We start from the raw sequence: 27,173 nt of genomic DNA on the forward strand, positions 1-27,173 counted from the left end.
GTTAAATGCCTCTCCAGCTGGAATGACTCCCCCCTCAGCACTGAGCTCTGTCATCCCATAGCACTGCAAGCAGAGCGCGAACTTTTCTAACTCTTTTAAACTTTCTGTTGACTTTTATTTTATTTTTCAAGCGGAGCTTCTTTTTAGTCTGAAACATGTTTTGGTTACTGCTGTGCGTAATCGTAGCCTTTGCGTCCGTGCCGGCAGATGCGCAAATCTCCAGCCGGTATGTTGTCGGATGCCCTGCTCGGTGTGATAAGTCGATGTGTCCACGGCTACCAGCGGACTGCCCGGCAGGACAAACACTCGACGCCTGCCACTGCTGCCCGGTGTGCGCGTCCGGTGAAGGCGAAGCCTGCGGCGGCAGCGGGAAGCTCGGGGATCCGGTGTGCGGAGAGGGGCTGGAGTGCTCGGTCTCCGGTGGGGTGGCATACACCGTGACGGTGAGAAGGAGAAGTAAGGGTGGGATTTGCGTGTGCAAAACCACCGAAGCGGTTTGCGGAAGCGATGGGGTGTCCTACCGGAATATCTGCGAGCTGAAGAGGGTCAGCCGTCGGGCGCAGAAGCTGCAGCAGCCACCTGTTCTTTTCATTCAGCGGGGAGCCTGCGGGAAAGGTAAAACTCAGATTGTTTTTGATCAAGACACCAGGACCCCAAAACATACTGAGATATGGACAGTAAATGGCAGGGAGTTGGTTCGATGATTAAAGTTGATTCATTACAAGATCAGTATCAAAAGTCATGACTGGAGTAGGCTACTCTCTCTCCTGAGTGTTGTGAGACAACAACACTACTTTCGCGGCTTAAATCACTCATTGCACATTTTGAGTCATATGGTGCCATTTTGGGCCCTTGTACCTTTTATTCTTTACAACTTGCCCTTGAACGTGACCTCACCATTCCTCACTGGTCAAGCTCGCACAGATGTTGTAGCTTAACGCTGCATTCAGTGGCACACAATCCCCATGTGTCTGGAACAACAAGAGCCACCATTCAAGTGGGTTTCCCCCTTGATCCTGCACTACAATTAGATTTGATCAGAGAGGGTTTTTCTTTTCTTTTGTTTTTTTTCTTGCTGAATTAAGTCATGCTGCTATAAACCTTGGGATTACCTCTGGCATGCATAACCAGCAGTCACACAACTATAATCTGCTTGATTATTTTATGCTATGCAGTCGGTGCCTGAGAAATGTGCATTAGCTGGATAGAAAGAACTGTTAAAGCCTGATGTGTATGATATAAGCTGTTATTAAATAATACTTGAGAAATATTTATGATACATGCAATTTTTTTCAGTATGAACCTGTATTTTGTCATAGTGTTGTGTGACAGGTATTTCGTCCTAAACAGTAAAGCTCACCTATAATGCAACTTCATTCTTCACTTGTGCTGCTCTGTGAAACAGCACAGCCCAAATGAGAACACACATTCTGTACAAAATGAATCAATGAGTCATTTATCTTCATTAATGCTGTAATCATGTACAACTTATTCATAATATAAAACATTCACAAATGAAAAATGGTCACTTGTGATGCTACAGGTGGTAAAAACATTGTATCCGTCTTGGGTTTTACTGAGCATGTACTTATTTTCTAACCAGGCACCATATGTGCACTTGAAAACATAAGAATGACAAGCTTCAACACCTGTTGCAGCAAAGATCTATAACTTCCCTCAAGGCTTGGAAACTTACTGAATTCAACCCAACTTCTTCCTCTCTCCTTCTTTTCTCTGGAAGAGTCTCTCACTCCTGCTCTGTGTTTCTGTTGTCACCCATAAATCACACTTAACATTCACATAAAGGAATTCCTGGCACTGATTCAAAACCAAAATGCCACCTCTGTTCAAGACTGTTTAAAACAGGCAGGAGACGTCGAGGAAAACACAAAATTAGTAACCAGTATTTTTGGGAAAGGTTTACATGTTCATCAAAAACCGTGTGGGCGCAGTGGTAGGGCAGACTGTATCACCACATTTGTTTGTCAGTCATGGAAGCAACTTGAATGGTTAAGTCATTCCCAAGCAGCTAACCATGTCTAAAACTGACCCAGACTGTGGTGAATACTATTGATTTTCCAAGACATACAGTGAGAATTTTAATAGCTGCAATGAAACAAACTGCATTTCATTTGGTGCGTTAGATGTGTCGCTGTTCAGGCTGGTGCTGACTAGCAGAGTCTCTAGCAGCACATATTTTAAAAAAGAAAAATCAAATCAATTTTAATGTAAATTGTGATCAAGGCTGTTGACTCAGAATGTCAAGAGCTGACACTGAAAAGAAACTCAACCCCCTCTGGGTGCCTTTAAATACACTGCAACCTGGCCTCATGTTAAGAAAACACATGTGAGTGTAGTTGCATGATGTCATTTTGTGTCTGGACAGTAAAGACGTAGTTCATTTTGGAAAAGGGGAAAAAAAAAAAAACTGGGTTAAAATCTGACTGTGACCTTGGTGTCACATTTGTTAAGAATTACCCAATTATAAAAAAAAAAGAAAAAAACTTTTGGCAGTTTAAAAGCATTAATGTGAAGTGATACAGACTGACAGGAAAGCTGTTAAAGCGTAGAGGAGGATGGCATGCGAGAAGGATTCAGCTCAAGAATTCAATCACTTATGTGGTGCATCTCAAACTGTGACACAGAACTGCAGAGGGGTCGCACGAAGGTGTGAGAGCATGAAGATGAGGCAGACAATACTTTCTTATAATCCGTTTAGACTTTAATCCAGCTGAAAACCCAATGCAGTTTGCTCTGCTCTTTTAATTCAGAGCTAATGTTGCAGAATGCACTGTGTGACTCCTGCGAGTGACATTTGCTGAGCATGCACATTCTTCCTCAACTTGTCTCAGCCACTCATAATATTAAAACATTGTCTTTGGGCACGTGTATTTGACTTTTGTTTTTATCATTCTACTAGTCGCTGTCTGCTTTTGGTTCTGAATGTCTGTCTGTCTGCTTTTCTCATCTGTTTTTCTTCCTGTGTTTGATGCCTGTAATTCTCCTGCTTCCTTCATTCCTCTCTCTGCTTGACCACATTTGCTGCAGCCTCTTCCATGCTCAACTTCTTTTTAATGCCATCTAATACTGACTGCAGCATAAAAACATTATGCGTATGCCCTACTTACCTAAATTGCACTAATTACAGAAACTAACCTGATGTGATTGCACAATGCCAAATTACTGTACCTCTGTTCCGGTCACTGGGTTTGTGTCTGATGTCAGTATTGGGCCACGATAAATCTTATAAAAACACTGCACTGAATATTTCATTGGTGCAATGTCTTTTAAACTACAAGGGTTATAGCCTGATCTTGCAGTTGCTGTACTGATCTGCGTGCATAATTTTCCAGTTCTCCGTGCGACTCTAACTGTCCTGTTACTAACTCAGTGTGTGTGTTTCTGGTTGAATTGTGTGCCTTAGATGAAGGTCATAATGGAAAAAATTAAGTTCATTGGATTAAAATAGGATAAATTGAATCAATATTAGGAATGGAAAAATTGGGTTAGTTAGAGTCACTCAGTGAGTCATTTGAAACTGCTGCCAATGTGTCATTGTAATATTATAAACAGCGGCAAAGCTCAACTGTGTGTTTTTGTAACTGGGAAAAATCAGAGCCCCATCAAAACGAAATGAGTCATAGTCTTAACATTGTAGCAGGCTAGCATTTATATCTATTGAGTCATTGAAGAAGTACACTAAGCCAAAATCAATGACTTACTGCAAGTAATTTTATAATAATGTACACACTACAAAGGTACAGCGTTTGTCAGGGTTCTCCAATTTCTGCTTAAGTTGTTAGTTTCTTTTTAAGAGCAAAAAGGAAACCATGGTTCTTACATTTGATTTGCTTTTTTTTTTTTAAAGCAATTATCACTGTTCTTTGACAATCACCCATTTTATTTTCCCTTTTTCCTCACTCATCAACACCTCACATCCTTTACCCTACTTCCTGTCCCAGTTTTCTCATCACTGAGTGGCTCCTGTGTTCCTTTGTTCCTCAATTTAACTCACCTGGCACACATTATGTAAGGACTACACTCCCTATTTTCACTCCCACATGGAAGTGACAGTCTGCAGTCACCAGTAAAACTGAGAGTACCATTTGGGAAAGCTGAACCCTTGTGTGTTGAGTAGAGAGGGCTAATGAATGTATGGGGTTGTGAGGTTAGGGGGGCTTTGAGTGTGTATGTTGGGAGGACAGAGTACTTTTAAATTAGCTTTCTTTTTTTTAAATGTTGTTTTTGAATGGTTTTCCCCACATTTAATGCTTGAATTGACTCCAAAAACAATCTTTCTCACATCTGATTTTTGTTAATAGATACTTAACTTTATTAGGCTCTTTCATTAGCATTTACCACACTTCTCAATATGTCTTCCATGTGGGCGAAATCTTCACTTCATGAGGTCACAGCAACTTAAAGCAAGTTTATTACTGTTTTCATATCAGTATATCATTTAAATTGTGTCGTGTGTGTGAATGTGTGTATTCATTTGATTCTCAGGATAAGTTACTGCTTAGTAGGAATTTCATCCTCCCACATAAGAACCATTTCAATTTTGGCCTCCTTAAAAATTTAAACACCATTTGTCCATATCCACTGTATATTACATGTAGCTCACTTGAGCCATCCCTCCTTTTCAACTTGAGCGACATCTCCAAAATGTCTGAATTGCACTATATACCAGTGTAATGTCAATGATACCCATAATAATTTTGATAAGTCTCAGTCTGCCATTCACCCAAAACTCAACTGATATTTCATTGTGTGCTGCTGATTGGCTTTTACAGTATAACTGTTTATTGCATCGTCATAATTTATATGGTGATTACATGTAACCTTTTTGGAGTATTTTAAGGGACTAAATTATCTTCCTTTGCACATTTTCCATGTGGAGTTCCTCAGGGCTCAATTCTTGATCCACTGGTATAGTCAGTAGTTTTGTTTCTACTGTTTCTTTAAAACAAACAATTAGATTAAGTGTCTGACAGTTTGACTTAGAGTAACAAGAGTGAGTACTTGCTATTACACCAAATATATAATTTCTTGATTTAGAAAATGTGAAATAGCACACTTCCAGATTACTTTCTCTAAAGTCATTTATGTGTCTTTGTAGCACATAGATATACTCACTAGCTACTTTATTAGGTACACGTTGCTAGCACCAGCTTGAACTCCATGTTGTCTTCAGAACTGGCTTAATTCGTTATGGCACAGATTCAACAAGCTGTTGTAAATATTCTTCAGTTGCTGCAGGTTTGTCAACTGCACATCCATGTTGTAAATTTCTTGCTCCATCACATCCCAAAGGTGCTCTATTAGATTGAGATTTGGTGACTGTGAAGGCCATTTGAGTACAGAGACCTCAACGTCATGTTTAAGAAACCAGTTTGAGATTGTTTGGCTTTGTGACATGGCATATGGGAACACTGTGGTCATAAAGGGATGGACATAGTCAGTAAAAATACTCAGTTAGGTTGTGGAATTTAAACAATGCTCATTTGGTACTAAGGGGCCCAAAGTGTGCCTAGAAAATATCCCCCACACCATTACACCACCAACAACAACCCGAACTTTTGATACAAGTCAGGTGGATGCATGAAGTCCATTCCATTCTGATGCTCACTTTGAACTTCAGCAGGTCATCTTGACCATGTCCGTATACCTAAATGCACTGAGTTGCAGTGAAAATGCTGTATTACTTGGCTTTCCAATTTAATCTGTAATTTGAAGTAAGTTTTCTCGTTTGTTAGTGACCCACAGCTTACTTTCACATTAGCTTGTGAATCAATTTCAAGCATACACTATGTATTGAGTACCTAGGAGTGTAAAAGCAAGAACAACCAGACTAAAAAACAGTTTCTATCCACAGGCCATCAGGCTACTGAACCACTGACTGATTACCAAACTGTGATTACCTGCCTTTCTTTCATCTGTATATATCTGTATATATTGCACTTGCTTTATTATTTATTTATTTTTATTTTCTACTTTTACTTTCCTAATATACTAGTTCTTAAATTTTATTTTAACTTAGTTGCTTATTTCAATTGTTTGTAAAGCAGTCGCAAGTAAGAATTTCATTGCTCAGCATAACCACAGTGTTTTGCGGTGTACATGACAATAAACTTCTTGAATCTTGAATCTTGAATCTATAGGTAATGTCCAATTAAATCCCGAGGGTGAATTTTACTATTAAAATCTGCATGCAGTAAATGTGAAAGACATTTCCAGGTCTATTATAACATATGGTACAACAGGAAGTACAAACCCATTTCCAAAAACAGTTGAACTCACCACTTCCTACAAGCTCTAAAGTATCTCCCCTTTTCTTTCCTCATAATGACAATATTTAAATATATACAGCACCACTCAAAAACTTTTGACTGGTACTGTGAATGTTGCACATATGGTGGTAGCCAATTAGCTGTTTAGAAAATTACCTTGCATATTTGCAATCACAGACCTCATTTTAGTATAGCAGCAATTTAGTAGATGGAGCGGTTATTCATAAGTAATACTATTGCTCATGAAAGACAGTAATCAGAAGATTTTAAATCCCCACTTTCTCTCCCCATATCACAATGAATGAATCTCTTTTTGGTATTTAGACAGCTGCTTTTCAACTTAATTTTCCAACAGTAAAGTCTTTCTAAGCTTCAGCTGTAAGCTCAGTTAAGCAATTAAATAATCTGTGTCACTATATAAGTCAGGAGAAAATGGCTGATTCATGACATCCCGTCTTTTGCAAATCATCACCACTAGGCCTATAAGTCTGCTATCATCACACTGGCATTGTAGCGGCAGCAGTGTGTTTCTGGTTTCCGCATGTGTGCAAGGAGGCCTCACTCATTATGACATGGTGAAGTGGAAGAGACTGGGAGCCTGTTTGGGCACTCCAGAGTCAACACAGATTCTGGACACTGGGCCCTGCTTTCTTTCACAGTAATCCTATCAGAGCTGACCATAAAACCCCCCGGGTGTGAAGCTAGCAGGGAGGAACTCTCTCCAACGTTTCCATCTTTTTTTCATACTGTGGTAAGAAAGTTGTAGGGCATTTATAGCATTCAATACTTGATTTAAAGTTCAACAAGGAAAATATATGTGGGGGTTTGGAAAGAAAAGTTGTTAAATTTATTTATGAGCAACTTGCTTTTTTTTTTTTCCCCTGTAGCTTTTGGCTCTAAGAATAGCATTTGGTACACCATATACCCAGACTAAAGTATTTCATCAGCTATTAGATGAATTACCGTAAAATTGTGTGCAGGGAATCTTAATCCCCAGATAATGAAACCTTCTAACTTCGGTGAGCCCTTCATTTTTCCTTTTGTACCGTAATGTGCATTTTAGATTTTGTAGATAAATATCTTGACAGAGTATTAGATGGACTGAAATGGATTTCAGTACATTTATACAGGGGGTGAAAACCAATCCATGACTCTGAAAAATTTCTACTACAGTAAATAATTTGGAAAATTTTACATAGTCATTCATGATGCCCAAGGGGTGTAGCTTGAAGAAATTGTTCACTAAAGTTTATGTGTTTGATTGGTTTGGTGTCCAGTTTGAAACATATTGTTGCCTTCTCCTTCATACAGTAGAAATAATTGGTATTTCTAGTGGTTAAAGTGCCAAAAAAAATCAGCTCAGCTGAGGGGAGGGGGGGGCAACACTTATTTTTGCATCCTAGATCATAAAGATCATAAAATTAATCAAAGATAGACGTAGCCACAATGATGGCACCCACTGTTTACTGAACTTCCATTGTGAAGTCTCAGGATAGAGAGGTACTTTATTGATCCTGCAAAGAAAAATACTGTGTTATAGCAGCAATCTACAATAAAAACATTGTTACAAGTAAAAGTACCACAGGTCCATAGTGAAGGCCTTATAATGTGAGGTAGTGCAAAAAAAGTTTATTTAAACAACAGTCATAAAAATAAAGAAAATCAAAAATTAAGTTAAAGAAAAGAAACACAAGACTGAGACTGTGCGAAGGTGTAGTGAAAAAGACATTAAATGCTAATTATACTAATATGTACACTATTTGTGCAAACTCAGAAGACCTGCTGTAGTTTTAAGGAGAACGGTAGGAATGATTTCCTGAAGTGTTCTTTATGGAAGCAGGGTTAAATAAAATGCTCAAGCTAAACATTTTGCTCTCACCATCTTGATGTTTTAAAACTGTAAGTAATGAGCGGTGTGAGTCTGACATCAGGAAAGTGTTCAATCAAGTGAAAAGTAAAGCAATTTTCCTGTAGACTTCTATGCATCTGGACTTTTTTTTTTTCAAATGGAGGAATCGCCCCCTGCTGGCCATCAGAAAGAGTCCAGGTGTAAACCACGTTCGCCTTGACTTATGTTTCAGAATTGATGTGCATCTTTTATCTACAGTTTATGGCAAAGGCTCCTAGCTAACAGTACACACTCACAGCTAACAAACTCCTAATAAACAACTTTCAGTCATTCCCTGCGACCACCAGAACTTTAAACACATGCAGAAGAATTTGACCTTGTGCATTTTGACACGTTTTTGGAGTTTTTTTATTTAGTAGTATTCATTAAAGCAGTATGATGCTCATTAAATGAGTGTGTTTGCTTAACTGCAACTCAAGTGCCTCTTTATTATTCATTAACCCTTCACTGCAATCACTTACATCTGAGGGCTTATACTTTTGCAATTGCTGTCATCCAGGAGAAAGTAATGACTGTAAATTGTCCTTGTGAGACAAAATAGTTCAAAGTACGTGGCAAAATAACAGCTTATGGATGGAAGGATAAAAAGCTAAGAGGGAAAGGTTGGGGGTGTCTTGATTCATGGCTTTGCTTAAACTGTCCTCTGGGTAGGATTTAATTAGCAGGTAAACCAGTCAGCATTTCCTGACTTGCCCAAAGCTGGATGGGTGATTCAGTGAATTTGGCAGTCCCTAAACATGCAGTGTCACACTGTGCATGTGTGCATGCGTTTGTGTGTGTTATACTTGACAAAAGACTTGTGGATGGTTTTAGAGCTGGTCTGTTTTTACCCTTAACCATGGGGTAAGATAAGGGTAAATGTCGGTGTTAAGTATTTATTTGTAAGGTTTATTGCCAGAGTTTGTAAATGAGTGAGTACATGTGTGTTAGACCCGACCTAGACAGTCTCAGCCACAGATGAACTGTCATCTTTTCTTTCCCCTGCTGTGTTATGATTTATGATAAATGTGGTTTTATTTGTTTATTTTCTATCCTCACACTGCTCTTACATCATGCAGTATTTCCAGGCATCTTTTGTTTGTTTTCACCATGCTGACATCCTATTTGTGTATGTGTGTATGTGGTGTTTTTCCAGCTCAGGACAATCCAGACAGCCCAAGGCACAAATACAACTTCATTGCCGACGTGGTGGAGAGAATTGCTCCGTCTGTGGTTCACATTGAACTTTACCGCAAGTATGAGCCGCTCACCTGTGTGTCTGTGCTTGGTGCTAGGGGGCAGACTGAAAAACACTTGAATTTACAACCCACCTGTATACTTAAACACACCATAGCAGTTGGTAGAGCACCTTATACTCACATTTGGTCTTTCAGCTTCTTTTTAAAAATCATCTCACCAGTTTTTATGGCTTTTAATCTCTGCTTCGTCGTTCTTTGAGTCTTCATCTGTCTCGTCTCCATTCTGTCTGTCACCATGACTTGTGAAGGTTTTTTTTTTTTGAAGATCTGAAACACTCTGATTTCCAGATTTTTCTCTTTCTCTTCAGTCTTTCCCTCCCTCACCTCATCTCTCCAGCTTACTTTTTCTCACCGTCTTACTGTTTATATGCATATTTAGTGCACACATTCCCATGCTTTAAGCTTTGTTGGCTTTCAGTTTACATTCAAGGCTTACCCTACTATTACACTATGCATGGTTTTGTTTATTATTCTAGAAAAATTGTTGAAGGAAAGGAGAAAGAATACCAGTAGTCTAATCTTTTCTTACTTTTTCCCACTGTCCTCTTTCGTCCCACCACAGGATGACTTATTCCAAGCGGGAGGTGGCAGTTGCCAGTGGTTCTGGTTTTGTTGTATCTGAAGATGGCCAGATTGTGACCAATGCCCACGTGGTGGCCAACAAACACAGAGTGAAAGTGGAGCTAAAGAGTGGCGCCTCCTATGATGCCAAAATCAAAGATGTGGACGAGAAATCGGACATCGCCCTCATTAAGATTGATGCACCGGTCAGTTGAAGTGACAGACTGTCAGAAGTCTTGCAAAATATAGAAGATGTGGTAGTTAGAGGTGTGCTGAGTGAACAGCATCAATTTTCTGTTAGCTTTCATTTTTGTTGCTTCATATCTAAGCAAGCTTTCCATAAAAGGGATATTTTTACATACTGGAAATTGTTCTCATTCATTTTCTTGCCAAGAATGAGATAAGAAGATCAATAAGACCACACATCTGTCTACATTAAACATGAAGTAAGAGCCAGATGTTCTGACTAGCTTTATTTTTAGTGAAAGCAAAAAAAAGCAAAAAAAATAAATAAATAATTAAAAAAAAAAATGAAAGCAGAGACTCCAGGCAGTCATGCTCTCGGTCTCTGTTTGACAAGAAATAATTTGAGTATGTAACTACTTGTTTACACTTTTTTGACATTTCTAATCATGTTGTGATTAAACAAATGAGACAAAGCTTTGCTTGCTGTTTTCTCTAGTCTTTATGCATATCTAAGCTGACTGCCTTTTGGCTTTAAATTCTTAGCTAGCATACAGACTTGAGGGTGTTATTGAGCTTCTAAACAACATCTAGTTCTTGGCTGGAGAAGTATTTTGTTTAAAAAATTTAACACTATTCTTTATACAAAAATTTACTCTGGCAACCTGAAGGTTAAATGTTCCCCATTTTCCACCAAACTTTTTAACACTATTATTTCCCTCTTTACTGGTTTCCAGTTTTATTTTTATTTCCTTATCCAAACAGTTTTTGTTACTTACAGTTGTGGTCAGAGGTTTATATACACACATCATGGGCATGAATGTCTGGGTAATTTGGGGCTTTTAATGATTTCTTTGAACTGTTCTTTTTTAAGGGTGGAATGATTGTACAGCAAACATCTTTAACTTTGACTTAATGAAACAAGAATTGAGTGCACAGGTTCAAATTTATTTTGGATTTTCTCTAATTCATACAGGATCAAATGTATACATACAGTCTTAAATATATACATACACATGTGTCTTGGCCCTTGTTCCAAAACATGGAACAAGGGCCAAGACACGGGGAGACAGATATGCAAAGGAAAACAGACACATGAACACAGACACAGGGAAGACAAGAACTAAGGGAAAACCAGAATGAAATACAAATAATTGTAACCAAAAACAGAATACAAAACTCAAAGAACTGAGAACCCAACAGTGAGAAAAACTAAGAAACACAACCCGAGAAATATAATAAAAACAGAACGACACAAAAAGGACTCAAAACACTGGGCCAGCAGCCCAGGACCATGACATATTTAGCTGTTGATTTGAAGTAGTTGTCCTACTTCATTATTCCATTCACTTCACGCAATGTAACAGTATCACCGGCAGCAAAACAGCTCCAGAGCATGATGTTACTACCACTGTGCTTGACAGCTGGTGCAGTGTTGTTTGAAAACCTCCTCTCTTCTCCTCTTGTTATTGTGGCCAAATATACTATATTACCAAAAGTATTCACTCACCCATCCAAATCCTTGAATTCGAGCAGCTGCATCCAAGTGCAATGCAAAGCAATGGATGCAGTGGTGCAAAGCACGCTGCCACAGGACTCTAGAGCAGTGGAGCTGTGTTCTCTGAAGTGATGAATCACACTTCTCCGTCTGGCAATCTGATAGTCATGTCTGGGTTTGGCAGTTGCCAGGAGAACGGTACTTGTGTGACTGCACTGTGCCAAGTGTAAAGTTTGGTGGAGGGGGGATTATGGTGTGGGGTTGCTTTTCAGGAGTTGGGCTCGGCCCCTTAGTTCCAGTGAAAGGAACTCTTAATGCTTCAGCATGCCAAAACATTTTGGACAATTTCATGCTCCAAAACTTTGTGGGAACAGTTTGGGGATGGCTGCTTCCTGCTCCAACATGACTGCACACCAGTGCACAAAGCAAGGACCATAAAGACATGGATGAGTAAGTTTGGTGTGGAAGAACTTCACTGGCCTGAGTCCTGACCTCAACCTGATAGAACACCTTTGGGATGAATTAGAGCAGAGACTGCAAGCCAGGCCTTCTCATCCAACATCAGTGTCTGACCTCACAAATGTGCTTCTGGAAGAATGGTCAAAAATTCCCACAACACTCCTAAACCTTGTAGAAAGCCTTCTCAGAAGAGTTGAAGCAGTTATAGCTACAAAGGGTGGGCTGACATCATATTAAATTCAAACACCTAATTCTTGTTTGTTTAAAGCCATTAAAGATGTTTGCTGTACAATCATTCCACCCTGGAAAAAAAAAGGTTCAAAGAAGTCATTAAAAGCCAAAAATTACCATGACATTCATGCCTAATGATGAGTGTATGTAAATGTCTGACTACAACTGTATGTCTAGTTACATCCTGCACAGCAGCAGAGAAAAAAGTTTTACAAAACCTTATTGTAGAAATGCCTTTGTTTGTCATTTACCATAAGTTTATTACTCTCCAAACTCACTCCACGGAGCGCTGAATATCCTGGACTCCAGAGTAAGACTTATACATTTTGGCCAAATTCTGGTTTTTACCCATAAGCATTTATCCAAAGATTCTTGAGTCAGTTGGAATGAGAAAGTCTGCAAAGGTACTTTTGACCAAGCCTTCTGAACTTGCAGCTAGGACAACAGTATAATAACATTAACTCACTGTTTTGTAATTCTCCTGTTAAACAACTTTTAAAAAATAGTTTGTGGGTGTGGCGATTAAAGTCTGGAATGAAAGCGCTCTAAATTTAGCATATTACTCAGAGTGCAAGTGAAGCAAAGTGAGCATGCAGGTGCAACCAGATGGGTCTTTAAAGCAGCTGGCTTGCAGTCAGTCCAGATCTTATTAGTGTTCATACACAACAAGCTGCAAAAACAACTGACAGATATTACAGTACTCTTTTCACAACCACTTTGCAGAAACACTCACTTATTATCGATAAGTATAAATCTGTGGTCAGTGTTTTGTAGAGGAAAATGCATTGCTGTGAAGGACATGTGTTTGTTACATTTTCTCTTTAGTTCTCTGAATGTCCCTATTGGTCTGTGTTTTTGTCTGTCTACTGGACCAGAGGGATCCACGTTGCATGTTAATCACAGCCAGTCATGTGAAGGAATGTGTGGCAGAGAGCCACGGCCTATTGACTGCGAATCTTAGCAGTGCTGCATTATGGAGCTCACTCTCATGGCTCAGTGACACAGCTGAAAAGTTGGTCATGATTGCAGCACGAGGTCTATTACAAAGACCCCCAATTCTGAAGAGGTCGAAGCATTCAGGTTTTTTTGTTTGGTCCACAATGTGAGCAAAGAGTGCGGAAAAGAGCTGTGACATATGCTTTGTGTTTGTTCATCCTATGATAAAAGCTGTTCTGTCTGTTGATGACAGTCTGGTCTTTATTGAGGGGGATTTCCCCTGTTTGTTTGCACCACATGCCCAGTGCCTGTGCAGATTCAGGAATGACTGATACTTTTTATGTTACTATATAGTACATATAGTAACATAAAAATCTGAACAGTTGTAGACACTTCATCATCCAGAGCTCAAGCTATGCTTTGAGGTGACTCCAAACTATATCTAGCCAGTATGCCTCAGCCTCACGTACCAGCTCAGGCTGCTTCTCCACCAGAGAGGTGATGCTTCATATCCCAGTAACTAGCCTCATTAGCTGGGGATTGGTCCGCCAGGGCCTCAGCCCTGGCACCATTCATTAGATTTTTATTTGGAACTGAGATTTCTACTAATGTGTAGGACTTAGTATGTGGAACTAGTGAGAGTTAATACATGGAAAATTAGAGGATGAGTGAATTATAATAAGAGGCAGGCAGGCAAGCAAAGTTGGTTTGCATTAAAAAGGGTCATTAAAGCCATTCAGAATAACTCTTAGAGACTATAGACTGTCTACAAAAGATACTCTTAGCCACCATGACACTATCCAAAGGTTAGTGAAGCCTCCAGCAGAGCATTTTTGACATCACCATATTAGTGTTTTGAAACTGGATGTTACGAGTAAGGGGCAGATCTGCTGGAGAAACCAAAGAACACTGCACACTCATACTGCTTTCACCTGCTTTATATTCCTTTTCACTCTAAAGGGGACCACACTTACAAAATTTGAGTAAAATGTTGTAGTCAGTAACTAGCAACTGAGGATATAAACTCATCTGGAAAGTGTTATCTGCGGTCACAGATAAGAGTGCCAAAGTGTCATTTTCCCCTAGACATCTATACAAGAGGACATTGGTGGCTATTAGAAACAGTGTGTAAGGCACATTTACATTGGTTTGACTTTCAGACGCAGAAGCTACAGTCATCCTTAGACTTAGACATCCTTAGACTATACAGTCTATAATTCAGATCATTAAAATGACTGCCTTTTTTTTTTGAAGCTGTTAATAGTTTGAATGAATCTTCTGCTGCCAAATTAAAGATTCACTGTCTATGAATATATCAACAGAAAAGTGATTGTTCGCTATTTTTACAGCCGATCAATCATATTAATTTTCAAAGTAAAGAAAGCCAAACATTTTCTTGTTTAAGATTATGAGCATTATAAATTTTTTACGCTATCGAGGCCAGTTTTCAACTTTTTTGTAGCGAAGTCTGCCATCCTCCCCCCCATCAGTCATCATTTGCCTTTGCTTGCTGTTTTCTGTTTACTAGTCCCCATAGTGTTCTCTCAGTTAAATAAAAACTGATTGTTTACAATGTCAGCGCTACACAAGCAGCCAAAGATAATCAATAAAACTCTACAATGGTACAATTGTTTATGAGTGAGAAAGTTTGAAGTTAAGTTTTCCCTGACTGTATAATGAGTCTCTTCTCTTTTCTTTCTCTTTCTTTTTCTATGTGAAACTGAAGTTTATTGGTAGCAAGGCCCAGTCTGTTCCTGGGTATGTGGTCTACCCCTCAGCTCTGGGGAACACATTAGTCTGTCTCCAGCAGCTGGAACTTCAGAGGGGGAAGTAAAGGGGTGGGGGTGGGAGTGCTGTGCTCACTTGTTCCTGTGTAGAGAGTGTGGGGAGAAAGAGAAAGCAAGAGGGACAGAGAATAAGAGGGTGATGTGGTCAAGGCCTGGAAAATGGATCCACATGTCTGGAAGACTGTGTGAGCTAATAGGCTAATGATTGCTCTGCGTGATGTGGCAAGAGCGCAATAAAGATAGAGCTCATCGAGCCTCAGTTTACAAAAGTCTCTCAGATTCTTGTTCACTTATACCTGTAAGTGATTCCAAATCCTTTGGGGCATTTGTTTATGTAGACTGATGTTGACCCTGACAGACTTGGTATCAACCATACTGTCTTGAATTAACTTCAAATTTTCCAAATGTCCTGTGCAGGATGCCATATTTATTAATGTTTCAGTTTATGGTATAATCTATGCAGTCATTAACAATTGATTTGGGTGGTTTAAAATAATACAAATGTAGTGGCATACATTGTCTTTGACTCAGCTGTTTAAAGGTGCCACATTATAGTTTATCTTCTGTCTGTAGTCCCCTGACATTGCAGCTCTGTACAGTAATAGAGCATTTGAACCCCCAGAGTGTGAGAATTCTACGAGGCCGCAGGTCAGTTGTGGTGTGTGATGTGTGTATTATTAAGTGTACAAATACTGAGGAGATAATTGTTTAAATTACTCAACTGTACGTCCCTTTCAAAGATGGCCACCTCTTAAAGATATTGTGAAAGTGAATTAGCTTTTTATGAGCTGCAATAAAAATTCATTCTTTGAACTGCAATTGTTAACAATGGCCAGGGCCTGGAATAGAAAGTCTTGAGAAGAATATCCATTATCCTCTTTTTGGACATCCTGGGCCATGAAAAGTTGTCCGTTGCCTCCGGAGAAGTGGACAAAGTAGCTGAATCATATTGTATTATTTGCAACCAGCTGTCATTTCAGGTAGAACAGGATGGTTTCTGCATACTACATTATAATCTGCTTTTGTCTGCCTCCAGCTGAAATCAGTAATAGGCCAAATGTTGAACTGTAAATGTGCCATCATTATCACTGTAAGTGTACGTTCTAGAACGGGAAAAAGCAGTGTGAAGATAAGGTGACTGAAAAACACTTAAATCCCACGAAATCAATTGCAATGCCAATAAATGAGACATTAACTTAACCCTTATTCTAAAATCAGCTTTACAAGTGTTGTATTGTGGCAAAACAGGCCTTCTATTTCCCATATGGTCTGCAACAATAGCATTGTTTGGCAATCATCATCTTAAACCAGTCTCTCTGGGAAATTTGCCTGGTGTTCGTTTGGACAGGACTATTACTGGATTTTGTGTGTGTGTCTGTGTTATGTTAATGGCCTCAATGCAGCCTGCATTTGATCAGTTTTTTTGTTTGTTTTTTTGCTGTTTATATTAGTAGCACTGGGTAAATATTTCTGCAGAAGATGCCCATGTTTTATTTGTTATCCCTCAATTAACAGAGGTGAGAGACAAAAGCAGTTATTCAGATCATTATGAATGTGTACTGTATGTGTGTGTGCGTGCACATGGGTAGGTTTAGGACAGCTCACTGCAGGGACGTGGAGGATATGCTCCTCTGCCAGTGGAAAGACACTGCGTGTCGCCCTTTGGAGACAGGCAGAGAGGAAATGAATCACTTCCTCCGCCCTTCCTGACCCATCCATTCTCCTTCATCTCTCTCCCCTGTAACCAAAAGGGTTCCCAGGCTTAAAGATGCAATAGTGTGGGAAAAGAGCCAAGGAAAATGAACACACAGACACACACAGTTTTACCCTGCTGGGTGTTGATACAGTTTGTCTTGGCCTACTTTTTGGTTGTGTCATTATTTTCTCTGCAGCGGGCTTGCCTGTGGGATTGCCAGTATATTTGAGTCAGTGCTGATTATCAATAACTTTTATTGTTTCCCTAATGACACAAGGTATGATGCATCTTTGGGTATGGAAGCATGTGGTAACCCAAGGCAGCTGGGTGCCTAAAATATATAATGAGGCTCCATGTTTAAAGGTTAATCCGCCCAAATTTGTGAAAAAATAAACAAACAAAAAACGCCCACATTTGCCGCAGTGGCGCATAAACAAGGACACATGCTTTTGGCTTTATTTGAAACCCTCCTCTGAAACCAAGTATACTTATCACAAATGTGTGAGTGTGTCCTTACACTCATATTTATAAATCAGCAGTGACACATCTTCCAGGAAACAAATGAATCTACAGATCAGATGCTAATTTTAAACAGTAAATTTTTTCACCAGTTGGAAATTTCTACATACATTTATGTCAAGTTGGAAACATTGATGGTAGTCTGCAGATTCTTTTTGTAGCTTTTGCTTCATGACACGACATCATTTTTTTTAAAAATGTAAATTGATTTTCAAAAGTGGCACCAGAACTGGTAACAGCACACGCACCATATCAGTGGAAAATGTGGAAAAGAGGCAGGGAGAATTTTAGAGGGGATAGTTATAAAAACAAACAAATCAAACCTTTCACTTTCTGTTTCAGGCTGACAGTCAAGCGTAGTTTGTTTTAAGTATGACTGTCATTGGTTCACAAACAAAAATATTATGCCCAAACCATGGAGGTGTGACAGCTTAACCACAGAGGTGTCACATCTTAACCATGGAGGTGTCACATCTTAACCATAGAAATGTCACAACACAAAACTCACAGTTTGGGTTCAGACAGTGTCAACCTACCAGTGATGCAGTCCACTGTTTTGGTTTTTGAGTTTGAGGACTCCATTTTCTAAATCTCCTACTATATTCAGAGTCAGATGGCTCATGCAAGGCATATTTCTAGCTCAACACTGCCCAAGAAATTGGGTCAACCCCAAAGAGGTCACCTACCCTAAGAGAACAGAAACATTTTCAGCACCATATAATAAAGGTGTGACTTTAAGTAAAAGAGAAGTGAACCACATATAGTGTCTGATGTCTCCCCTGGAGCAAATTAACCCACTAGACCTCCTCTGTTCTCATCACTGTGATTTGCATAGTTCAAAGATTTGCAGTGTCTAGCCACAATTGAGATGCCCTTTAGTGTTCTTGAGCTTTCATGCACAGCTACAGAGTGAAACATACACTAAACTCTCAGACATATGTTTGCTCTTATTCAGATCCCAAAACTTCTGAACGCCGTATGGAACCGATAGTGGTATCTGTACCGGTGTCAGCAAGGATATGGTTTCACCCAGTGTGACGTGGACACCTACAAAGTTTGAAATACCTATTTTATGTGTTGACTATGACTTTACATACATTTATGACATTTTCTCAAGTTGCAAACATAGAAGTAGTAACCTACTTATTTTTTCTGCCTCTGCTGTCATTCATGTAAATTAGTCCATTACACACCATGCAAGCACTCACAGACACACAGTCAGTATAACCTCTTTCAGACTCCCTCAGTCTGATCTTCTGATGTTATGTGCTGCATGAGCGTGCTGAATCCTGCCACATTTTTATCTGCATCAGCACAACCTCGAGGGCACAAGTTCAGCAGTAAAACCCTATACCTTGGTGTACTTATGAATTTTGTAAAGTAGAGTTTTGTAAAGTATGTCCGCCTTGCTTTGAAGTCACCTGCATGAAGGAAACATTAGAGCCCAAGTGACTGCAGTTGCGCTTTAATACAGTTCAGGCCATCCACTGACCTAACTAAAGCCTCTGAGTCTGAATGTGTGTATTTTGATGTGGTTTAGTTGTATATCTAAGCAGTGCCATGTGTGTGGGATTTAATTTACAGACTTCAGTTTGTGAGCGTTCATGCCTAGGCAACCTCCTCCCTTTCTCTGAGTGATTATACGTGTGTCCATGTGTGCCTGAGATACTATTAAGCCTCAGTCCATCTTAGCTTGCCTGGAGTTAAAGTTTGCACCTGGTCTAGTCATAAAAAGGTAGTTAGTGTAATGGCTTTTAAATGAGGCTCCAAACGACCAAAGCTTTCACATCAAACAATGATAAATCTCTGTATAGCAACTCTGTAGCTATTTTCAAGTCTCTCTGTGGGGCTGTCAACCAGCGTATCCATCTTATTGTCCTTTTGCCAAACCTGTCAGCATGCAGGTGGTTGAATAAAAAACTCTTCTAGGCGACAACAGATTTTACAAAAACTTTGACTTTTTCTCAGTATGTGCTGCACACAGCTGCATCTTTGGTTAACCTAAACAAAGCTGTTCCTTTCCGCAATTTGGTGGCCCACTTTTCTCTCTTATCTAAACGCTCAAGAATGTGGAAAACACAGATTCTTTTTGGGCAAGAAAAAGAGAGGATAATCTATGGCATCATTGCCATCATGTGAGGTAATGAAGCAGTTTCCAGCCTAACAAAACAAGAGGCTTTAATTTTAAGAAAAAAAAAATATCCTCACAGATGACGTCAGATAAGACTTCTTTTTTTTTTTTTCTTTAAACTTCACCCTGGCTATGGTTCTTTATTCTTTAAAACTGATGCTTTTTTACATCGTAAACCAAAAATGTTTTTTGGGTCATAAACTGGTTCCTGCCAACATAACTTCGTTTTGCTCACTGGTCTCACATTCTCGGACTCTCTTCCTGTGGTTTGTGGTGTTTGTTGTTCCCTTCTTTCACCTTGCCTCCTTCCTTTAAGTGCGGCTATAGTGTCTTTGGGTAAAGTACCAGTGCATCTGAAATAGCACGGTGAGTCACTTGGGTGGTCAGACGAGGCAGACTCACATGGCGAGATGATTTTCCACAAGTGATTCCAGATTGCTGACTAGTAACAATTAGTAAGTGATATGTAAGCTCGGGGTCTTTCGAAACTTTGGGGAGGGAGTCTACTCATTCTGTGTTTATTCTGCCTTCTCGCCTAGGTGCTGTTTGCATGTTGGCCAACTTCTGCATTTTGCCTTCTATGTGCATGGTTTTTGTGAATGCAGTGTGATTTTGCATGGGTGTGTGTGACCCAGGGTAAGGCAGAAACGTCTTTAAGCAGCAAACAGCTTGCATTTAGTAAAGTCAGATCATATTGCCTGGAGTAAAGGTGGTAAGGTAGCAACAGTCACCATGACACAACCGGTATCACTAACTGTTATCATAATCATGGTGACGGGCATGGGTGAGTCCTAAATGCCTTGGCAGAGACTTGAATCCACCTGATGTCCTCTCTCTCTCTCACACACATTCAGCTGTGTGTGTGTTTCTTTTTCTTCCTGTCTCCATCTGGTTATACTCTTATCTCACATGGAGTGTGGCGGGGGGGCTCCTGTGTCAGGTGTCTGTCAGGACATTCCAAATGCTTGTTTGCTGGATTGTGTATACACTTACGTAGCTTGTGTGTGTGCCATATTTTTTTTTAACAAGCCCCACAATGTTGAAACAAGCCCACACTAATTGGGAACACAACCTCTGATATTTGCTGATATATTAGTTGTGCTTATATTTCTGTATCTCTGTCTGTGAGAGCACATGAGGTAATATTGAAAGGTTCTCATCCTCACTTACCATCGTTGTCATATTCTAATAATAACTTCACCATGAGGGCTGAGATCATTTGCAGAAAGATTTAACATCCTCTCACTGAAAAGGTTTGTCTTTCACATTTCCCCACAGCCCGGTTTTCGAAATTCACTTCTGCTCACTTATGATTCATGTATCTGCAGACATCCGTAGACACAGAAAGTATTTGCATGCATTACCAGTAAGGTGTCCCGATTTAGTTCCGGGAATAATATAATTTTGCAAATTGCTCCCTATGTGATCCCTTTGTCTGCGTATACCAACGTGTGCTACTGTTCCTGTGAACATTCACCCTCCTGCGTCTCCTATTTATAACCCTAAGTAAACAAAATGGATACTCAGGAGGAACTCTTGGGATAGGTACTTTTTTTTCCCCCCTAAGAAAGTACTCGCCTGCCTGCAGGTTGTTGGGTACAGTCTGTATACAGACTCAAGTGGATGTGGCATTGCATATGCTTTGACTGTGGGCTACCCAGCAGAGATGATTTCATATAAAGAAGTAAATTGTCACCATGGATGGATAAATATATTCTTTCTGTGTCTGAGGCGAGCTCTCGGTAGTCTGTTTTCCACCACCCAGTGTAATAGGCCCAACCATAGCTTAAAGTACTCATTATTTACTGTATATCTGTAAATTTTCCATCATCTGTGGTCTGTTGGCACACATTTACCATTAGGAATCATTTCTCAGCTGAGCTACACTTTCAAATAAGCTTTTGATCTTGATTATTAGTATTTTAGGTTGTTTGGCATAAATTTCCCTTCCCCCTGTGGTTTTAAAGGAGTGATTGTTTTTGTGTGGGAGCAGGACCATGCTGCATTGAGTGGGTTGTGTTTAGAAGACGTGGTTTAGCTGTAATGTTCTTCCTACTGTTCACTCATAAAACACACAATCATGAGAAACACTTCAAAGCTCAGCAGACTGATTGCCAATGAAGCAATGCTGAACTTGTGATTCTCTTTTAGAGTCCCTTATTTGGACAATGTTAGGGGAGCAAAGAAAATACAGTTTTGTTTCAAAGTGAAACAAAACTTGTTAACTTAATATGAAAACACTTAAAGAAGTTTAACTGTATCACTTTGCATGTTTTTTTTTTTGTTATTCTGTGCATAACATATAATTGAGAATGCTGTGATATGTGGTCCATTGCTAAGATGAAGAAACAGATGGCAGAGGGGCTGAGGCTAAAGGAAGATGGTAAAATATCTCTTTTTTTTTCCTCTTATAAAATCTGACAAATTACAAAAATGGCTGGAAAAATATATCTGTGGGAAAGTTAATCAAGACTAAAACTCTACAGCAAGCTTGTTATTCTGAGAGACTGCACATAAATGTTAGCATGCTTACACGATTGCTGTGACAGTGCTAGCATGCAAACAAGTTTACCACATTTAAATTAGCATATTAGCACAAAACACAAACTATAATGGAAACTTTATTAGTTTTTGCTGCATATTTGGTTATAAAGTATTTGAAATCAGGTGATCAACTAAAGGAATGCAAATTATTCTGAGACTGACATGAGTGTGCCAATTTGCAAGCCATAGTGGACCAGCGGCCATTGCTTCTCTAAGGCCTTTCTATCAAGGCTAAAAAAAAAAAATGCTTTCTTTAACTGCTTTGGATTCCAAATATAAACACACTGACCCTCGTGTCCCACTTGCAGACCAAGCTTCCTGTACTTCTGCTGGGCCGTTCATCAGATCTGAGACCGGGAGAGTTTGTGGTTGCTATTGGCAGCCCCTTTTCCCTCCAGAATACGGTTACTACAGGAATTGTCAGCACCACTCAGCGAGGGGGCAGAGAGCTGGGCCTTCGCAACTCTGACATGGACTACATTCAGACTGATGCCATCATCAATGTAAATGAATAAAGATGAATTAATTAAGTTTATGCTAATTATCAATTAGCTTTGACTTTGTTTTTCTCTTAAACACAGATTGTAAGTCATTTATATTTTTGGTTCACAGTATGGCAATTCTGGGGGGCCTCTGGTAAATCTGGTAAGCCGGTGCTTAATTTTTACATTACTACAATATGTTGTAAGTCACTGTTTACAGTCACTGAGTTGAGGTTTACTGGCATAGGATGGTGAAGTGATTGGGATCAACACATTGAAGGTGACGGCAGGCATCTCCTTCGCCATACCTTCAGACAAGATTCGACAGTTCCTGGCCGAATCATACGACAGGCAGTCCAGAGGTATGAGCTCTCACTGACACTTCATAAATATTTTCATTTTACTGGCTCTATTCGATCACTTCCAGTGTAGAAGAATAAAGAATTGGACCAAGGTCTCAGTTAAATGGGCTATAATTCAGCACTAGCTCTGTAGTTTTTGTTTTCATTTCTGTGTGCTCTCTTGAGATATGTTCACTGTATTTAGAGCTTTTTGAATCCAAGCCCAGCATTACCTAATAGAATTTTGATATTGCAATAAACTATATATAGTATATAGGGTTGTTTGTTTTTCGTTTCTGCTTTTGCCCTTTATCTTAAATAGTGTTTTACAATGAATGTAATCCAGAGGATCCATGGCTTCACCTATAAAAAGCAGGTCTCACCTGATTTACTCTGGACAAAAAAGAAAACACAAGTTTGTGTTTTACAAAGATTTTATAGATTAACTCTATAATATATGAGGTATGGCCTTCTTTACACATGAGGCAAGCGTTTGCCTGTCTGTACAAGTGTGCGGATCTATTGTTGAGAAATTGCTCTCCTTTCGCAGATGAGTGCAGCTTACAGTTATGCGGTGGACACATAACCCAGCATGTCCCAGGCATGTTTAGTAGGAGACATATCAGGACTAAATACTAAACAAGGAAGTGTATGGATATCCTCCTGAGCCAGAAAAGCCTGCACTGCTCTGGCAGTGTGGGGGCGGGCATTGATAAGCTGAAACATCAACAGGGTGGGGAATGGCACAAGCACCAAGAACAATCAAACTGGCTTGAGAAGACAGTAAATTCAACCAATTCTACAGTTGGTTCATGTAATTTGTTTGGGAAACAAATTACCAGTCCTGCCATTGACCAAAATCAATTAAAACGGAATGGAAAACTACTTTCAGAACTTGCATTTCTTTTTTCTTTCTTTTGCATGCTGGACCTCCTCCACAGTGTCAAAGGGGTGAACATACTATTTAAAACTGTATTTTTATTTTATTCGAAAGGGAAGACACAGGGTGCCAAATCTGGCTCAAGTAGGGATGGTGTTAAGTGAAAATTGTGTTCTTTCTTCCAAAAACCTGCTGCCTTTTCAATACAGCGTACATGCCACAGTTGAGGTCATTTTGGGAAAGTCCCTGCCACTTTGTTCTCCCTTTGATGCCTTGGGACGTTGCCGTAGAACTCCAACTTGACAGTGTTAGCCTGGGGGGGGGTCGAGTTGAATTAACAGTGCACATCATAGTGAACATTTGAAAAAATGATGAGCATCCTCCTGGTCACATTCCTTACCTGAAGCACCACCTTTGAGCTATGATCCTGCAGACTCGACTACAAAAAGATGCTGTTTGGTCTCCCGTTTGTAGCTGGAGACCCAACTCTCATCACTAATAATGATCCTTGACATGTTTGATCTCCATGGTGAAATCACAGGTGTGCATATACAAATGGTTAGAATAGAACTCTTAGAAGCACTCTGAAAAGCTGGAGGGGAGACCATCATGTAGCTACTGGTTTTTATGTGCAGAGTTGTATTTTACATGTGACTTCCAGCTCAAATTGATTTGTCTCACTTCTCTAAATGATGAAATAGATAAAAGGTGAAGTACATTGATAAGCACACTGTACATCTGCAAAATAGATAAAATATAGCCAATCTGATCTAAAGCAAATGTGAAGTGATCTAAAGCATTAACAGAGAATATGAATTTTTGTTGTCCATCCTTAGGGAGAACAGAAGCAAAGAAGAAGTATATTGGTGTGAGGATGATGACTCTCACTCCAGCGTAAGTTGCACATAGCACATTTTATGTACATAGCCAGTGTATTCAATCCCCAGAATGTATTAAATAAACATTATCTATTAGATCACAGGGAATTTTGTTTTTAACTCTCTCGCCTTCTTTTCTAGGCTTGCCAAAGAACTGAAGACTCGACACCGTGACTTCCCTGACATCACCTCGGGAGCTTATGTTATGGAGGTCATTGCAAAGACACCAGCTGCAATGTAAGCAATATAGTACATGGTTCCAAAGGCACTGGCTCTGTAGAAGGTAACTTGATTTTAACTTTATGGATCTCAGTGAAGTGCAAATGGAGGTTCTCTCAGACTCTTTCGAAGCTATGGGATATTGTCTTTGGCACGAAATACAATACATCTGGACTTAATTCACACAAGACTCTCATCACTCTCCATGCAGCCCCTGCTCGCCTCTCGAAATGCAAATAGATAGTATATTTCATTTCCTGTCTTATATTTTTTCTGTAGTTTAATCATCAACAGTGCACGCATGCACATAGATACACACACACACACACACACACACACACACACACACACACACACACACACACACACACACACACACACACACACACACATACACATACACATACACACACACACACACACACACACACACACACACATATGCACGCCCAGAGCTTCCTGCATAACTGTCCTACTAGGATGTTAATTCATGGCTCACTTCAGCATGCCTAGAGTGCCTGGCCCTCTAAAATATCCCCCTCCTCCCACAATCGCAACCCACTCTAATCAGCCGCCACCACAACTCCAGCAGAGTAGGGCGCGGGAGACGCTGAGGTCAGCTATTTCCTTCAAACCTCATGCAGGGAGGTTAGTAGCTGCACTGTGGTTTTCCTGCGCTTGCTCACCCATCCCACTGCATAGTGGTCTCTCCTACAAGACTTCATCAGTGTTTACGCATTGCTCCAATCACCCAGCTTTTTGCATAATAGCATTTCTGTGGTTCCTTTGATACTCTGTGTTTTTTTCCTCTCTTTTTTAGGCTGCGCTTTTTCACTTTTGATCTCACTCTTTGTTGTGTTGGTTTATGGACTTTGGAAATCTTGATCCTGCTGCAGAGGAGTGATTGTTTCTGTAGCAGCTGAGTGCACTGAATTCTTGGAGTTTCAGTTAGTTGATGCTGTTCCAAGTGAAGGTGTGGTGGTCTATGTTTACATGTGGCTGTGATTAAGCAGCTGTTTTAAGAGGTGGTTTTTGATGCCACTGCTGGTCGCTGCCCTGGTCTGTTTGTGATCCCAGTTTTATTTATTTATTTATTTTTGTTTTGTTTTTTCCCATTGGAGGTGTGCTTTTAGTCAACATGTTTTTATTTGTGTATCTCTAAAACCAGACTGTGCTATCAGTGGATCATTATTGCTCTGTTGTTAAAATTCTTACAACAGATGTTGATTTAGAGACTCACATACCTGTAAAAAAAAAAACCTGGCAATAGTTGATTATGGTTATATAAAATGGTATAGTATTATCTTACATATACCTTAATTCATTCAAAAACATCAGAAATGTTCTTAAAATGCTTGGAAATAAAGAATAAGTACAGATACAGAAAGAATGCATGTTGTCCGATTACTTCAGTGACTACTGTGGTCTCAGTTGTGGGATTTCTTAACAATAGGACAAAATTAGAATACCAGTGGAGTGAAATTTAAGTTCTTATGTTGCTCTCATTGATTTTGCAGCATTCTTTTTGCTCTATTACTTAATGTACAATGTGGAACTGACAAAAAAATTAGTGTATAGAATGATGGGAGGTGACATGCAACAGCTGGACTTGATAAACATCCAAATCTACACCTCCTCAGAGGCTTAAACTGTGCCAACATGTCACATAACTCAACTGGTATAACCAGGCTCAAAAAACAGAGATTATGTTTCATCCTATTTGCACATGTTTTTCCATTTATGAAGCCCTCAATCATCTTTCTTCTTCTGTCCTCCAGCGCTGGACTCAAAGAGCATGATGTCATCATCTCAATCAACGGCCAGAGGATTTCAACGGCAACTGATGTCAGCGCTGCCATCAAGAGAGATGGCACCTTAAGAGTGGTTGTGCGCCGTGGCAATGAAGACGCCATCCTCACTGTTGTTCCCATGGAAATTGACCCTTGACCCTCCAGAAAGCACGCCACAGGAGCTGGAGCTAGCTTTGACTCATCACCAGTGGACCTTATATTGGAGGGGGCTTCTACTGACACACCCTCTCCCCGTGGCCAAAGGCCCATGGTGCCCCACATCCAGGAAAATTCTGGCATTGTCTTGAACGGAATGACTGTACAGATGCTCTAAAAGCAGCGCTGTACTTTGTTTTCCCTGTGTGTTCTCACTTTTAGTTTTTAACGCTTTGATCAATGCTACTACTGTTTGTTCACAAACATTAAAAAAAATACTTATTGGCATAGTGTTTTTTCCTGCTTTCTTGTATTGTTTTTGATTTTGTCTTTTTTTTAAAAATATGGACTTTTGCTCAGTCAGGCCCGCTGCAATTTTTAAGCAATTTTAAGCGACTTGCTGAGCAAATCAGATTTGTAAAATTGTTGTTTTCTAAACTCCTTT

General features: G+C 39.7%; 1 protein-coding gene across 1 annotated transcript; it reads left to right on the forward strand.

The window, feature by feature from the left end:
- Window positions 1-26,729, forward strand: LOC115793242 (serine protease HTRA1A-like). Its single transcript, XM_030748127.1, has 9 exons — window positions 1-615; window positions 9,335-9,434; window positions 10,000-10,204; window positions 22,291-22,485; window positions 22,595-22,627; window positions 22,712-22,826; window positions 24,522-24,579; window positions 24,705-24,800; window positions 26,561-26,729. Exons 1-9 carry the CDS (start codon window positions 156-158, stop codon window positions 26,727-26,729), a joined length of 1,431 nt encoding a protein of 476 aa, XP_030603987.1. The 5' UTR covers window positions 1-155.
- Window positions 26,730-27,173: the final 444 nt, after the last annotated feature.

Source organism: Archocentrus centrarchus, chromosome 15, assembly GCF_007364275.1.
Source record: "Archocentrus centrarchus isolate MPI-CPG fArcCen1 chromosome 15, fArcCen1, whole genome shotgun sequence".
Taxonomy (NCBI): domain Eukaryota; kingdom Metazoa; phylum Chordata; class Actinopteri; order Cichliformes; family Cichlidae; genus Archocentrus; species Archocentrus centrarchus.